This window comes from Hibiscus syriacus, unplaced genomic scaffold (genome assembly GCF_006381635.1).
Source record: "Hibiscus syriacus cultivar Baekdansim isolate YM2019G1 unplaced genomic scaffold, ASM638163v2 tig00111996_pilon, whole genome shotgun sequence".
Lineage (NCBI taxonomy): Eukaryota > Viridiplantae > Streptophyta > Magnoliopsida > Malvales > Malvaceae > Hibiscus > Hibiscus syriacus.
In genome coordinates, this window is record NW_024063233.1 from 1317687 (window position 1) to 1331589 (window position 13903).

Consider the following 13903-nt stretch of genomic DNA (forward strand, 5'->3'; position numbering starts at 1 on the left):
AAAAGCCCTATTGGGCCAAAAAAATGCCCAGCACATGTATCTTCACAATTTATAAGAAATAAAGATCTAAACTCTTACCTCCTTCATTCTGTATTCCCCCTTCTCCCTCTCAAGACATAACACCTTCGTGATTTCTACATTCTACATTTATAGTGGCTTCTTATTTTTTCATCCGTTTTCATCCGTGAAAATAGATAAGGCAGATCCACTTAAATTTTCTCTTAGGTATGTCTTATTTTATATTAATATCATTTTGATTAATTTTTCATTTATAAATTCCTAACTGCAACTGTGAACGCATTCAAATGGAAATCGGTAGGTTTTCATGAGTTGAGAGGGCAGGGCATCATGGTATGTACATGCAACCAGATATCATTAGACCCTTTCTCCTATTTACTACAAGAAAAGGGTATATTACAAGAGAAACAATCACCCATAGCATAGGTGACCATCGTCCTCAAACTCTCAAACTTCCACCATTTCCAAGGTTAATTAACTCTTCATCTCACTTTTTGAATGTTGCAACTGAGGGTGACAATCAACAATTCCAGACAAATTGGACTTCTTCCTAATAGAACAAAACGCTTCTTCTTCACCTCTCAATATCGAGATAATTTCATCGATGCTCGGTCTTTGCAACTCTTCGTTCCTTGTGCAGGCTGCTGCAGCTTGCATGCTTCGAGCTATTTGATTTGAATTTTTCAATGTAAGCTCGAGTCCTAGGTCTAGTAATTCTTCAACAGAAGCCATTCCTCTCTGCATCAGAGGTTTTGCCTGCAAATTTGAAGAAACTTCAACATTACATCTAAAACACAAACTATTGTTCATCTTGCAATGAGCGAATCATATCAGCTAACTACGAAGGAGCTCACAAGCGTGTCATGTTTACGTTCCTGAGCATCAAATCATCGAATCACAAAAAGCTGAAAACGTAAATGAATATGAATAAAGAGCAGGTAGTGATTTAGGCTCTGGGGACAACTGGGAGTAGAAATTTCATTATCAAGGGAAGCTGTTACGGGAATCATTCTTTCATCTTTCACATGCTTGGTGTAAGGTTGAAATTGGTAATAATAACCTACCCATAGGACCAAGTTCTCTTCTCCCGGAGGCCGTCTTGCCTCGATTGGTTTCTTTCCTGTTATTAACTCCAACAAGACAACCCCAAAAGCATAAACATCAGTTTTATCAGATACTTTCCCATGTTGGAAATACTCAGGCGCCAAAAACCTACTGTTATGAACTCAGTTTCTCAATGATATGAACTCAAGTAATTAAGTTGTATTCCATTGAAGAACAAGAAATTACAGAAAATAGAGAAGATAGAATGAGAAATAGGAGGGAAGAATAGAGAGAAAACTAGACAGGGAGAGTAACAGATTATAACAATATTTCATGCCCTTCCTTCATTGACTCCACTACATTTTATAGCCAGTTACCGTAACCATCAAAGCCTTGAAATGTTGACCTGTCAATCATTGAAAGGATTGTTGAGTTGGCATAGCTGCTTGGGTCATAACAATACCCCTCTCTTGGTGAAGAACCTTGTCCTCAAGGTTCGAAGAAGATGTTGAGCACGATTATTTTTCCAACCAAGATAGTGGAGTGACTTCTTGTTGATGAATGTGTAAACATGACTAAATAAATGGAGTCAGAGAACTCATCCGAGTAATTGCATGAGTCTGCTTTAGGAAATAATTGAAGTCAAACTTTGTACTCCTTATCTTCTTTTGCAATTTTCAGCATCTTCTTGGCATATAACTTCTTGTGCCTTCTCAACCAATGAGAAAACATCTCCCATCCTCGAGAGACGTCCAACCATTTGATCTAAATAGAAAAATTTAAGGTCCTCCATGTGCTCTCCATATCCTGCAAGTTTGATTGGCTTCCCGAACACCTCTTTATCACTCAAAGTTGCATCATCTCTAGAACCTCTATCTAGCTTTGTTAAAATGGCACCTACAATCCCGATCTCAACATTGAATGTTTTGACTAATGCAACTTCTTGTCCAGTCGTTGTATTCACAACCAACAAAACTTTTGTGGGGTTCGACATTTTCTTCACTTCTTGCATCTCATCCACCATTTCTTTATTTATCAAGATCCATCTTGCAATGTCCATTATCACAGCATCTTCAATGATATAGTCTAACTCTAGAGGCATTAATTCTGGTGGCATTTTTGGAGGTTTTGATCTCGGAGGCATTAATCGATAGAATTCGGCTACGAAGTTAGTTTCATTCATTCGTCGTAACATTAGACGACCAGTTTGAGCAACCTTATAAATGCCATACGGCTCCAACAATCTCTGCAATGCAACCAACTTGTCTAGTCCTCCCATCAACTCGAGAATAATTGTGTGATTAGGAACATCAACAACCTTGGCTTTAAATATGCCGGTCATGTTAAGGATATCCTATCGAGCAAATCATTCACAAAAATCTTTGTTAACATCAATTCTCGTTCAGCCAATGGCAACTGGTTGCCATCTTGTGCCTCATGAATGTCCACAAGCTTATCGTTTTGTTTCACCAACTTACTAATTGATTCATCAGTATCAGGGACAAATGTTGTTATGCGAGATAGTCTCTCTGTTTCAGCATGCCCGAAAGCCAAGCTAATATTGTTAAGAACTCTGAAAAACACATTTATACTCAGATAATGTGTGAGATTGAAGGCCACTTTTCTTGGCTTGTGCACCAAATTTTGAGAACACAAAATCAATAACCTCTCCTCCCATCACTTTTATCAACTCATCATGTACAATTTTAAATAATTGTTGATTCAGGCTCACCCCTTGAAATAAAACAACTCTCACAACCAGGTCACTTATAGCTTGGACAACCTGTCTAATAACAAGACTCGCATCTGCTTCAAAAAGTGCTCTTTTAATGTCACACATTGGTCCCATAATATTTTCATTTGTCAAAACCTGATCTCTTTTAAGTTTGATCCAAGCAACTTCTAGGCCACTTGTTAATTGACCAAACATTTCAGCTCTCACAATCGCTCGTGTTTCTTTTTGGAAAAAATTTTGATTGCGACGAAGGCCGAGCCATAACTTTCGATTTGGTTGTAACTTGTCAAACAACAAATCGCTTGTTACATTTATGTAATGCTCGACATCATGAACTTCGAAACTTCTAATGAATTGAGTCACTCTTTCCCATTAACAAAAGCCTAAACTTAAAAGGATCATCAATCTTAATCAACACTTTCACATGAGTAAGCAGCAATAAATGATTCCTTTTAAGCTTTTTCCAAGCATGAATAGTTAGAAATATCAAATTCCTAGCAAATAACCCCTTATACGTAACACCTAAAAGCTGTAATTTATCCCCGAAATCAGCAACGTGCAGTGTACACAACATCAAAGAGTATAATCCCATATATTTGGCAGTATGGAAATTGAATTCAAAGTGAAGGTTTTCGCACTTACTGCCATTGACAGGATTCAGAATGCCAATTACATGCAGATTCCCAATTTTCTTTGATGGTTGCTCTTGTATTTTAATATTCTGATCTTGAACATCATTTTTTGTTGACTCGACGGGTTTAGATGAACCTATGATTCTCCTGATATCACTTGAAAAATTAAGTCCATCACTGCTTTGATTTGTTTGGTCTACAACATCATTTTCCTTTGGTGTTGACAAATCGTCGAACAATTGGGGGATCTTTGTGCTTGAACTGTCTTGCTTAGTAACAATTTTACCTGGCAGTCCCAAATGCAATGATATGACTTCCAATTGACGTTCCACATATTTAAGTGTTTGTTGGATCTCATCGTTCACCTGTTTCTGCTGCTCAGCATGAGCTTGGAGAGATCCCAATAGTTGTTCGTGATGAGCGACAGTCTTCTGCAGAGTTTTAATGGCCTTAGTTTCATTCATCATAGCTCAATGTCTCAACGAAAGCACCAAATTTTATGAACTCAGTTTCTCAATGATATGAACTCAAGTAATTAAGTTGTATTCCATTGAAGAACAAGAAATTACAGCAAATAGAGAAGATAGAATGGGAAATAGGAGGGAAGAATAGAGAGAAAACTAGACAGGGAGAGTAACAGATTATAACAATATTTCATGCCCTTCCTTCATTGACTCCACTACATTTTATAGCCAGTTACCGTAACCAACAAAGCCTTGAAATGTTGACCTGTCAATCATTGAAAGGATTGTTGAGTTGGCATAGCTGCTTGGGTCATAACACCTACACACCATGAGGCAAAATAAAACAAAAAAGAAAAAAAAAGATCTTTTAGCTTCTCTAAGAAACTGGTATCGATAGCGGATGTCCAAGTTGATAATCCGAAATCACACAACTGCAACCATTACAATAACAGATATCATATAATCAATAGACCGGCTTCGATCCTTTTTCTAGTTAGGAATTACAGACCAAGATCCCTTACCTTGGGTGTTCTCTTGGAAGAAAGAAGGATGTCAGAGGGCTTGATGTCTCTATGAACAACACATCTTTCAGTTCCATTGTGTAGATAGGCAATGGCCTCTGCGATTCCTAAGGCGACCTTATACCGAGCAGACCATGAAAGAGACGTACTGTTACACCATTCTTCTTATCTACAAAACATTAACCCCTAAATCATTCAAAATTCATTACAAAATCCACGTAAAACTCCAATCAGAGAACAAAGTGAAAACTTTACCATGAAGATGGAGTTCTAAGCTTCCTCCAGAGACAAACTTATACACCAAAAAATAAGCCTTGCTCAGGATCAATGCAGAACCCCAAAAGAGGGACAATATTAGGGTGTTGCAAAGAGCTAGCAATCATCAGTTCTCTGCAAAAGGTCTTGGTAGATTCCTTGTCTTCTTTATCCAACATCTTAATGGCCACACTTGTCCTCAATACTCCAACTCTGCCTCTGAAAACAAAGCTCAATGCTCCTCTCCCCAAAACTCTCTCTACCGCCATTTTCCAACACAATCCAATCAAAATCCCACACAGAAAGAAAACAATTGAACACAAGAAAGAAAGAAACCAAATCCATGAAGTTCATACCTTTGGAGAAATTTCTGCTAGCTGAAGCAATTTCACCATAATCGAATCTAACCAAAGACTTAGTCACTGGTGAAATACTTCTTTCTAAAGACTCAATCCTTCTCCATTTCGATTCTTTTGCTCTATCATCACTAACCCCATTATCCAAATTCGCCATCAAAACAGTGGCTGAACTCAAAGAATTTGCAGTCATGGCATCTAGTTCAACTTGAGAACAAAAACTAAACCAGAAAGATGAGTGAACTGATTGTGGATCAGTACTAGTCAACTCATCTCCTCCACTCGACTCAGCCAACAACCAAGCCTTGTTATGCTCCAAATTGCTTCCTTTAATTTCACCTTTGTTTTTCTGCTGCTTTTCTGAACCTTTACTCTGATAACCCGGAATAAAACACCCGAGACCAAAATCCCAAATCATTTTTGTTAAAAGAGACTTGAATTTTACCTCATTGCAAGCACTATGATGAGCTGCATGGAGAGCAATCAAGCCATTTTTTGTACTCCTGGAGTTTGTGCAAGTTTCTTCGTAAAAGCCCATTGCTTTGAAACAGATCTCAATGGAAGAAAAGAACACATGCCCCCATAGACTCCAAAAACAAGAAAGAGAGTTAAAAATAAAGGACGAGTCTTTGAGAATAATAAAAAAAAGTGAGCTGCTTTGCTTGAAGAGTGGGGGAGAATTTTCTCGGAAAAAGAAGGGAGAGAGAGAGAGAAAGGGTATGGGGCAATGTAATGCAAACATAAACTGTGCACAAGGAATCAAGATCAAAACTTGTCCGGGCAAAAATCACTAGAAAATTTGAGACTAAAATTAATGCTAAGTTGGTGGGAGAAGGTTAACACCATTTCTTTACCATTTTCTTCCTATTCAATATAAAAATCAATCCAACATCTCTTTTCTTAGACATCTATAATCTTTTCTCTCATGTTAGATTGCAATCTATTTTGCAAATATTGAAACAAATGAAGTTAAAAGTACTTTTCATGATTTCTCATTTAAAGGAAAATAAGTAGATTAGCATACACAAGCCACTGGAACATTAAATTTTAGGCATAATATCAAAACTAGCCCTTCAATGTTTATCAAAATATTTATTTAGACTCCTATTCTTTTTCTTTAAATATTTCGGCCCCACAACATTTCATTTTGGAGCAAAAAGGTCCCTCCATGGATGGAAATCATTAGTTAACAAATAGTAAATTCTCCAAAATTTGGGTTTTTACCCTAAAATAAAATGTTGGGGGCAAAATGCTCTATAATAAAAGAATAAGGGCCAAAGTGACTTTTAGTCGAATGTTATGAGTTTTTTTATTCTAAAGTGAGATGTTGGGTCAAAATGCTCCCAAAAAATAGGAACCAAAATGACTATTTTGAAAAATATTGAGAGCTAATTTTAGCATTATGTATAAATTTTAATGAAAAGATGAAGACATTTTAATTAATATTAGGTTCTATGTTCTCACCATTACTGTACATAAGTTTAGTTTTACTTCGTGTTGTATTTTCTGTAACTACATATACAGGGACAAAGTCAAGAGTAAACTATGAGAAAGTAAGTTGTTTAATTTTAAAATTAATAGGGTCTTAAAAAATAATTAAATCATAAAAAATAGAGATTAAGGATTTGATTCTATTAATCTTAAAAATCATTGGTCTTAAAAACAATTAAATCAGATAAAATTAGGTTAAGACTTGATTTCATTAATTTTAAAACTTACAGTATCCCGAAAATAATTATACCAAAAAAAATTTTGGGAGGGAAATGACTAAATTGGAATAGTTTTAATATTTCTAGTGGCCTAAAATGTAATTAGACCTTCAAAGTTAGGAGGGAAGCTGCCCCGCTCATCTATAATGTGGGTTCGTCCCTGTACATATACTGATTTCTTTTGCATATTTCTTAGTTGGTAGATAAATTTGTAAGCACCAAGGTAATCATTGAATTTGTAAACAATAAAATTAATCAAGATATGTTTCTAGGACTATATAATATTTTTTTATTAAATATAGTAATTAACAACTAATGTTATGAGTTTCAATGCATTGAAAAAATTAGTTTAATAAAATATATGTAAAAGAAGCATAGTTGAAACATTTGTTTAAAAAAATATAGAAAAGAAAGGTTGGATATCCTTGTCGTAATTTTAAAAGAAATAATTTGAAATTGGATTCAGCCCGACAAGCATGTCAGTGATTAATTATATGCAAATCAACATGTTCTACATCATTTTATATTATCAAAAATGCATTTAATATTTATTCAATCTGATACTCAGATTTTTTTAATGGAACTTTAAAGATTATATGATCTTTTGATAATAAAAAAAATCAGATGAAAGGAAGCTATGTGAGTTTAGTGCATGCACTATAACTTTCAAAGAAATTTATATGGTACTTATAAACTTTCAAAGAAATTATTATTAAGCACAAGCAACTCAATTTCCACATTTTAGCCAAATATAGACAACCCAAGTTATTTTCAGAAACAACTGAGTTTCTTCCACGTCAGCCACTATTGCCCGACTTCAACAAAAGTTTCTTAGCAGCTGCTCCTAATATTGAAATTTAGGCAATAGCATGAAAGAAACATTTATCAGTTAGTTTTACTGCAGAACAACAGTAAGTCTAATCATCTGAGAACCATAACTATGGTTTTTTCTAAATCTAACAAAGCACTAGCTATAAAGCAAGGTAGCGATCGCGCAGGTTCAAGGAGCAAGTGAACACGGTGGTGTGGTTTGAGCAAATGGGACACCAGCAACAGCCAACCTGCAAATCATTACATGAATGCCAAGTAAACATAGACGCCAAAGCTCATCGACGGATATTCATAAAACTATTTCGGAATAACAACACAAGGTCACACTCAACATTGAGAATGAGAAACTCAATCTTACTGAGAATCAGCATTTAGTTTAGCCCGCTTCTTCTTCTTTGATTTTCTTGAGTGTTCACCATCTGCAGTCTGTCCTAAGAAAGCAGGTACAAAAGCAATTGGAAGATGAATGCAATCACTACCTTGTCCTACAGTTGGATTCTTGAATTCATGGCGAGGATGTTTTGAACCCGAGCTTGGCTGTACAGATTCACTAGTTAGCACACAGTTAGGGATTACAGTTGTTTCAACCTCTTCAATGTTGTGACTCTCAATGTTTGCCACAACAGGTGTAGTGTTGAAATTGGCAATGTTTGAATCCTTGACTTTATTCAAGGCATTCTGAAGTTTAGCTTTGGATCTGATGATCTCTGAAACAACTATCACATACCTATCATCATCTGCATTATTGGTCAAACGAAAAGAATAGAACTCATCCAAGTAAGTTGATTAAAATTATGGAACCATATATGTGTAGTTTTCTTCCAGAAAGGAGAAGAAAAATACCTAGAAGTGATTGGATGACGGCACGTGCAACTAATTGTTCAGCCTCTTTCTTAGTTCTGCCAGTTTCCCCTTTGTACATCATGCCATTGAAAAACAAAGTAGACACAAAAATAGGAGGCAATCCTTCTGACTGAATGGTAGAGTAAGTCGGAAGTTGTAGTTTCGTCTTGACCACAGATTCATTTAAGATAGACTTGCAAAACATGATATCCTAATGTACCAAACAAAAACAGTTTATCAAACCCCAAAGCAAACATTAAATATGCAAGTATGATGTGCCTATTTAAGGATCCTTAGTTTCATAAAACATTTTCCTTTTCCTATTTTCATTTACACTTTAAAGGTGAAAACCAAGATAATGGAGATAAATATATTCGAAAATCAAGAAACAATGGATTCTAAAAGTATTTAAAACCTTATGAGGTCATTTCTAATGATATTTCAATATCAAAAGGATTTCCAAATTTACTTATTAATCGTTTATAATTAACAGTTGAGCTAGTAGACCACATGATATCAAAGTCACACACCTTATAAAACTTTGTCCTCTTTTTAACAATGGACCAAGATATGGCACAAGGATACCAAATGTGTACCAATTTAACGAGTAAGTTTCAAGACAAACAACTATGAGTAACCAAGAACCATATAAATAAAGGAAGATGTAAGCAATAAACCACATGAGCGAGAGAACAGCCTTCATCTTTTAATTTTTTTGAAATACACTCCAGGGCATGCTTGGCAACATCCTGTTCAGCAGCTTTTATATTTGAGAAGGTGCTCTCAGAAGTATATGTTAGACCATCAACTAACACGGTTGACCGAAACTTTGGTGCATGCATAGGTCCATCATTAAAAGTTCGATACACTGGAAGCTGCAAGGATGATCGTTGTGTAAATTCTTGTAACCGATTTTTATACATAAAGGGTCCTGGAGGTTCTAAACAAAACCAAGCATGAATTAGTTAGGGATTCTGACTTTCATACAAGTTAAAAAGAAGGCAAAGGGCAGAAAATATGGCTTACAAGCGAGCCAAAAGATAAAATAAACCGTACAACATGAACTCAACCAAAAAATATTAGAGAAAAATTGTCCATACACTAGTTCTGTCAACAGTGGCACAGCACTAGGCACACTTTAAGCGCTAAGATCTCTATATATCCTAAGGTGCAAGGTGCAGCAAGAAAGCACTAGTTCTGTTATAGCGATTTCAATTCTAAAATGCCAACTCTTTAATCTTTCTAAACCTACTTGTGCTACTGCAACCTATGACTTCCACTCTAATTCTAACTTCATAATTCCCATTATACATGTAAGAATTAATGTTATTGTTTGCCACTTCAATTTAACTTTATATCCTAGGTCTTTTACATCCTAGATCAAATAATGCTACCCATTTTTACAAGTTTCCCTTCCTAGCCTTCCATAACAGCATCCAAATAAAGGAGGTTTATCAACTGTTTTCCTCCCTTTCCCTTGGCTTGCTGGTAGCAAGATACTTTTTGAAGGCAACATCCAGGCATCCACTCTTTCCCATACTTTAGCACTTCAATAGACCCTAATAATACTGTCATTATACATTTCAAAGATATTAGATAATTATGTAAGGTATAACTTTGAAAAGAGGCTACAAGAAAAATTCCTGCTGCTAGCACTGTGGTAGCAAGTGTGATAGGCAAAATAGGAGTAGGCTCCTCCATGTCATCAAGTAACCATGCATGAATGAAATTTCACAGATTCAGAAACTGCACCAGAAATAATAAAGAGGCACATAAAGTAACAGAAGAAAATAAAATTCATTGTTACCAATCAGGTTATTAAATATTTCAAACGAAAAGGCATATTTCCTTATGAAAACCTTCCGAAACAAAAGTCCATTTTGGGAGCATTGCCCCTTCCCTCTTCCAATCAATCCCTTGATCCTCCATGTGAACAGAAAAAAAGAAAAGAATACCGCTCCCCTTAAAATGATAGAAAGTCTATGTTTTCAATTTTTAATGAAAATGCACAAAGCACATTTCACAAGGTACCAATTGCTTAAAGACCTGAAACAAGAGTCGATCTTAAAGAATAGCCAAAAAAATCCATTTTATATTCTCTAAAATAGGTTCAGATCATCAACAAGTTTGAAAGAGTATCTCCTTAAGTTTTACTGTAAGTTTAAAGAATTTAAATATTCCAAGATTTTTTATGGCTAGAACTGATCAAACCTGCATGTCAAAGAAATTCACCAAAAAAAGGGGGAAATTCCATTTAACGAAAAGAAAAATGTAAAAACCACATTTCAAAATACTTTCCCATTTTTATATTATTTTGTATTCTCTATCTCCGTGTACATTCAGAGCATCAAAGTCTAAAACCCTAGATTTTTTTTTGAGATAACCCTAGAAATTTCAATAGCGGATAGCAAACAAAAAACAACACTAAAATACCATAAATCAAATTCAACCAAAAATTTCTTTCAAACGCATACAAGAGAAATCAATTACATCTAACGAGAACCCAAAATTCTTTTCGTACGTATGAACCAAAAATCGACTTTTCTACAGCCAAAAAGAAAAATGAATTGTAATACTTACTAGAAGTAGATGGATGATCAAAGGGGAAAGCTGAAGACACCACCAGAGAAGAAGCAGGAGGACCCACCGGTGCTTGAGGTTGATCGACGAGGGAGGGTTGAGGAAAATGCGTTAAGGGATTCTCCATTGTTTTCCTTCTTCAAAGTAGGATCAACTTACGCTTCAGCCAGGTTAGACACAGGCCTCATGGCCACTGCCTGGATATTAATGGAGATTACTTGCCAAACCTAGAGGTAGTAATTTGAGTTATTATTTTCTGTTTATGTTGTGTTTATTATCTCGGGTTACAATATTGACTTTTAATTTTAGATTTGGTTTCCGCTAATAATATTCCTATTTAATGAGAGTGATATATATATATATATATTGGCATAATACCAAACAAATTTTGAAATAAACCCAAAGGTTTGAAAACCTTCCTTCCAATCCTTAAACGCATGCTGGCGTATGATGGTGCTGCCTTTTAGTATCAACGAAGTTCCACCCGACCTCATCTCCTTCCGACGGTCAAAACCCCCATGAAATCGTATTTGATCGACGGTAGATCGACGACAAATCAACGTTTTATACTCCATGAACCCTAGGATGAAAATCGCGATCCCATGCGATTCGACGACCAATCAACGGAAACTACGACGACGTAAGAGTAGGAGGATGGCAGGGACTACGTCGATGGCGGTGGTCATGGCTAGAAAAGGCGGCGACAACAGAATAAGGTTAGGATTTGAGATTTTAGGATTGTTTTATAATATAAGAAAAGTTAGTGTTTTTTTATAAATATCATAATAATTTTAATATATTTTTTTAAAAATAAATATTAAAATTATCATATTGAGACACGTGTCCTTAACGAAGAAATTAACGTTGTTGACGGTTCGAGTACCTAAATGGGTAACATTTGTAACGTTAGGCACCTGGATAAGTCAAAAAATAGTTTAAACACCTATTTAGAAAAAGTAGTATAGTTTGGACACTTAATTTTGTATTAAATCATATTTTTTATCACGATCCTAGACAAATAGAAACGAGATGGTATTAGCTAATAATATTTTTTTATTAAAATATGAATCGAGAAAAAAATAATATGATCCTAGACAAGTAGAAACGAGGTGGTTTTAACAATAATAGCACACATAAGATGATTTTAGTGAATCTATCAAAGTGGTCTAAGTAGTAAAATGAAATATTGTTTTAAAGAGATTTTGAGTTCTAGTAATAGCATTTGTAGGATATATGTACATTGTCAATTGATTTTTTTTTTAAAAAGATTCTACTTTGTAAAAGCATAAGAAGATCGGAAGATTTTACCATATCCTTCATGAAAGATCGTGACATTGGAAAATTCAAACATAAGTGATGTCAGAATAAATAAAACATGTTGAACGTGAAAATCAAATATGAGTAAGAAGTCGACGCTCTAAGGAGAAGATTAATAGATATCTACAAAAAAAAAAAAATTCACAATAAGATAACCAAAATAAAAAAAAACCAAAATACTAAATGAACAAAAGATAAACGACTAAAGAGGAGAGGTGGTGAGCTGTGGTGTATCATCCATTGAAGAGCATGACATGAAATTACAGTAAAAATTCACCAATATCCATTGGAATGGTAGAGGTAGAGGGATAACATGAAGGAACCTTAAAAAAAGAAAATACAAATAAAATCAAAGGAGAAGAGAGAAAAAACTAAACATAAAAATACAGTGATCGACGTAAAGGTCGTCAAAGGTGGTGGAAAAATTTTCAAACATAAAAAAAAGATGTGAGAATAAATGAAACAGAGAAAGGAGAAAAATAAGGGTGAGAATGTGATGGAATAAGAAAAAATATGATAAGGAGGTATCGACATTTGACACAAAGACCATCGACAACGGCGTAAAAGTATAAGACTTTATAAGAAAAAATAGTAGGCCTTTTTTTATTTTTTGATAAGTTTCGCTTTTAGAAATTCGCTGTGAATAATAAATAGGTGTGAATTTTATAAAATGATAAACAATAAATTACATTTAAATCATAACAAATCTTTCGATATTTTCTTCGTATTTAAAAAATCAATTCTAATACTTTAAGTTCTATTTAATCTATATATCTATATATATATATATATATATATATATATATATATATATATATATATCATTACGCTATTAAATAAGAAACGAAGTGACAAAACTTTTCAATGTGCATTGTATAAAACTATTATATGTAATAATTATTTTTTATTGAATTAGTTTTTTGGATAAGTCGATTTTATTAATAGATTATCCAAAGAGCTGATACATCACAAACATGTTTACCAAAATCTATCAAAAACAAAACAACAGAAAACACTATTCTAACCTGCAATAAAACAACAGACAATCACTAACACAACCCCCAATTTGTACACAAAATCAGGTTAACTCTATCACTTCGTTCAATAGAGCACCTACTCAGCTTAATCTTAACCATCTCCCTAACACAATCAACCATAACTGTAGACGAACGCCTATTCCTTTTATACAATGGGAAATTGCACTCCTCCTAAATGAAATAAATGAACCCCACCCAAGCCAGCTTTAAAATTAGAACTAATAAAAAATCACCTTTCAAGGTCTCTGCAGCCCACAAGAGCCGATCATCCCAACTCTATCCTCCGCAACGCAACCTACACAAATACAAAATACCACTCCAAACCTCCCTAGAATAAGCACATTCAGCAAATAAATGACATCTTGACTCCAAAGCAACATCACATAAACCACATGAACTATCCGGAACATTCTAAATCGAGCCAATCTATTCTTTGTAGGCAGCCTACACAAAATGGCCATCCAAACTATAATAGAATGCTTCGGAACATGGGAAGGCAACCAGATAAGCCTATGCCACTTAATTTTTTCCTTCAGAATTCTAGTACTATCACAGATCCAT

General features: G+C 34.7%; 2 protein-coding genes and 1 pseudogene across 4 annotated transcripts; all 3 read right to left on the minus strand.

Annotated features, from left to right (window-relative positions):
* Nucleotides 1-429: 429 nt before the first annotated feature.
* Nucleotides 430-4975, minus strand: LOC120173969 (annotated as a pseudogene).
* LOC120173987 lies at nt 4940-5800 on the minus strand (the record flags this gene model as incomplete). Its single annotated transcript, XM_039180996.1, has 1 exon — nt 4940-5800. A coding segment is annotated over exon 1 (828 nt), but the record flags the coding sequence as incomplete, so codon positions are not given.
* A 1638-nt stretch (nt 5801-7438) lies between these two features.
* LOC120174025 (double-stranded RNA-binding protein 4-like) lies at nt 7439-11297 on the minus strand. Of its 3 annotated transcripts, none has more exons than XM_039181019.1 (5): nt 10989-11297; nt 9089-9348; nt 8409-8619; nt 7924-8302; nt 7439-7795 (listed from the first exon to the last, which is right to left on the minus strand). In XM_039181019.1, the coding sequence occupies exons 1-5, from the start codon at nt 11113-11115 to the stop codon at nt 7735-7737; spliced, it is 1038 nt and encodes a 345-aa protein (XP_039036950.1). In that variant the 5' UTR covers nt 11116-11297; the 3' UTR covers nt 7439-7734. The 3 variants fall into 3 exon arrangements, with proteins under 3 accessions (XP_039036950.1, XP_039036949.1, XP_039036951.1); XM_039181018.1 differs by having other exon boundaries at nt 9086-9348; XM_039181020.1 differs by lacking the exon at nt 7439-7795 and having other exon boundaries at nt 7920-8302; nt 9086-9348.
* Between the last annotated feature and the right edge of the window lie 2606 nt (nt 11298-13903).

Coding starts and splice junctions, on each gene's coding strand:
- LOC120174025 (XM_039181018.1), bottom strand. CDS start 11,115: ATGGAGAATCCCTTAACGCATTTTCCTCAACCCTCCCTCGTCGATCAA. Junction 8,620..9,085: donor GCTGTTCTCTCGCTCATGTG/GTTTATTGCTTA, acceptor TTGGTACATTAG/GATATCATGTTTTGCAAGTC. Junction 7,796..7,923: donor AAACTAAATGCTGATTCTCA/GTAAGATTGAGT, acceptor AATGATTTGCAG/GTTGGCTGTTGCTGGTGTCC.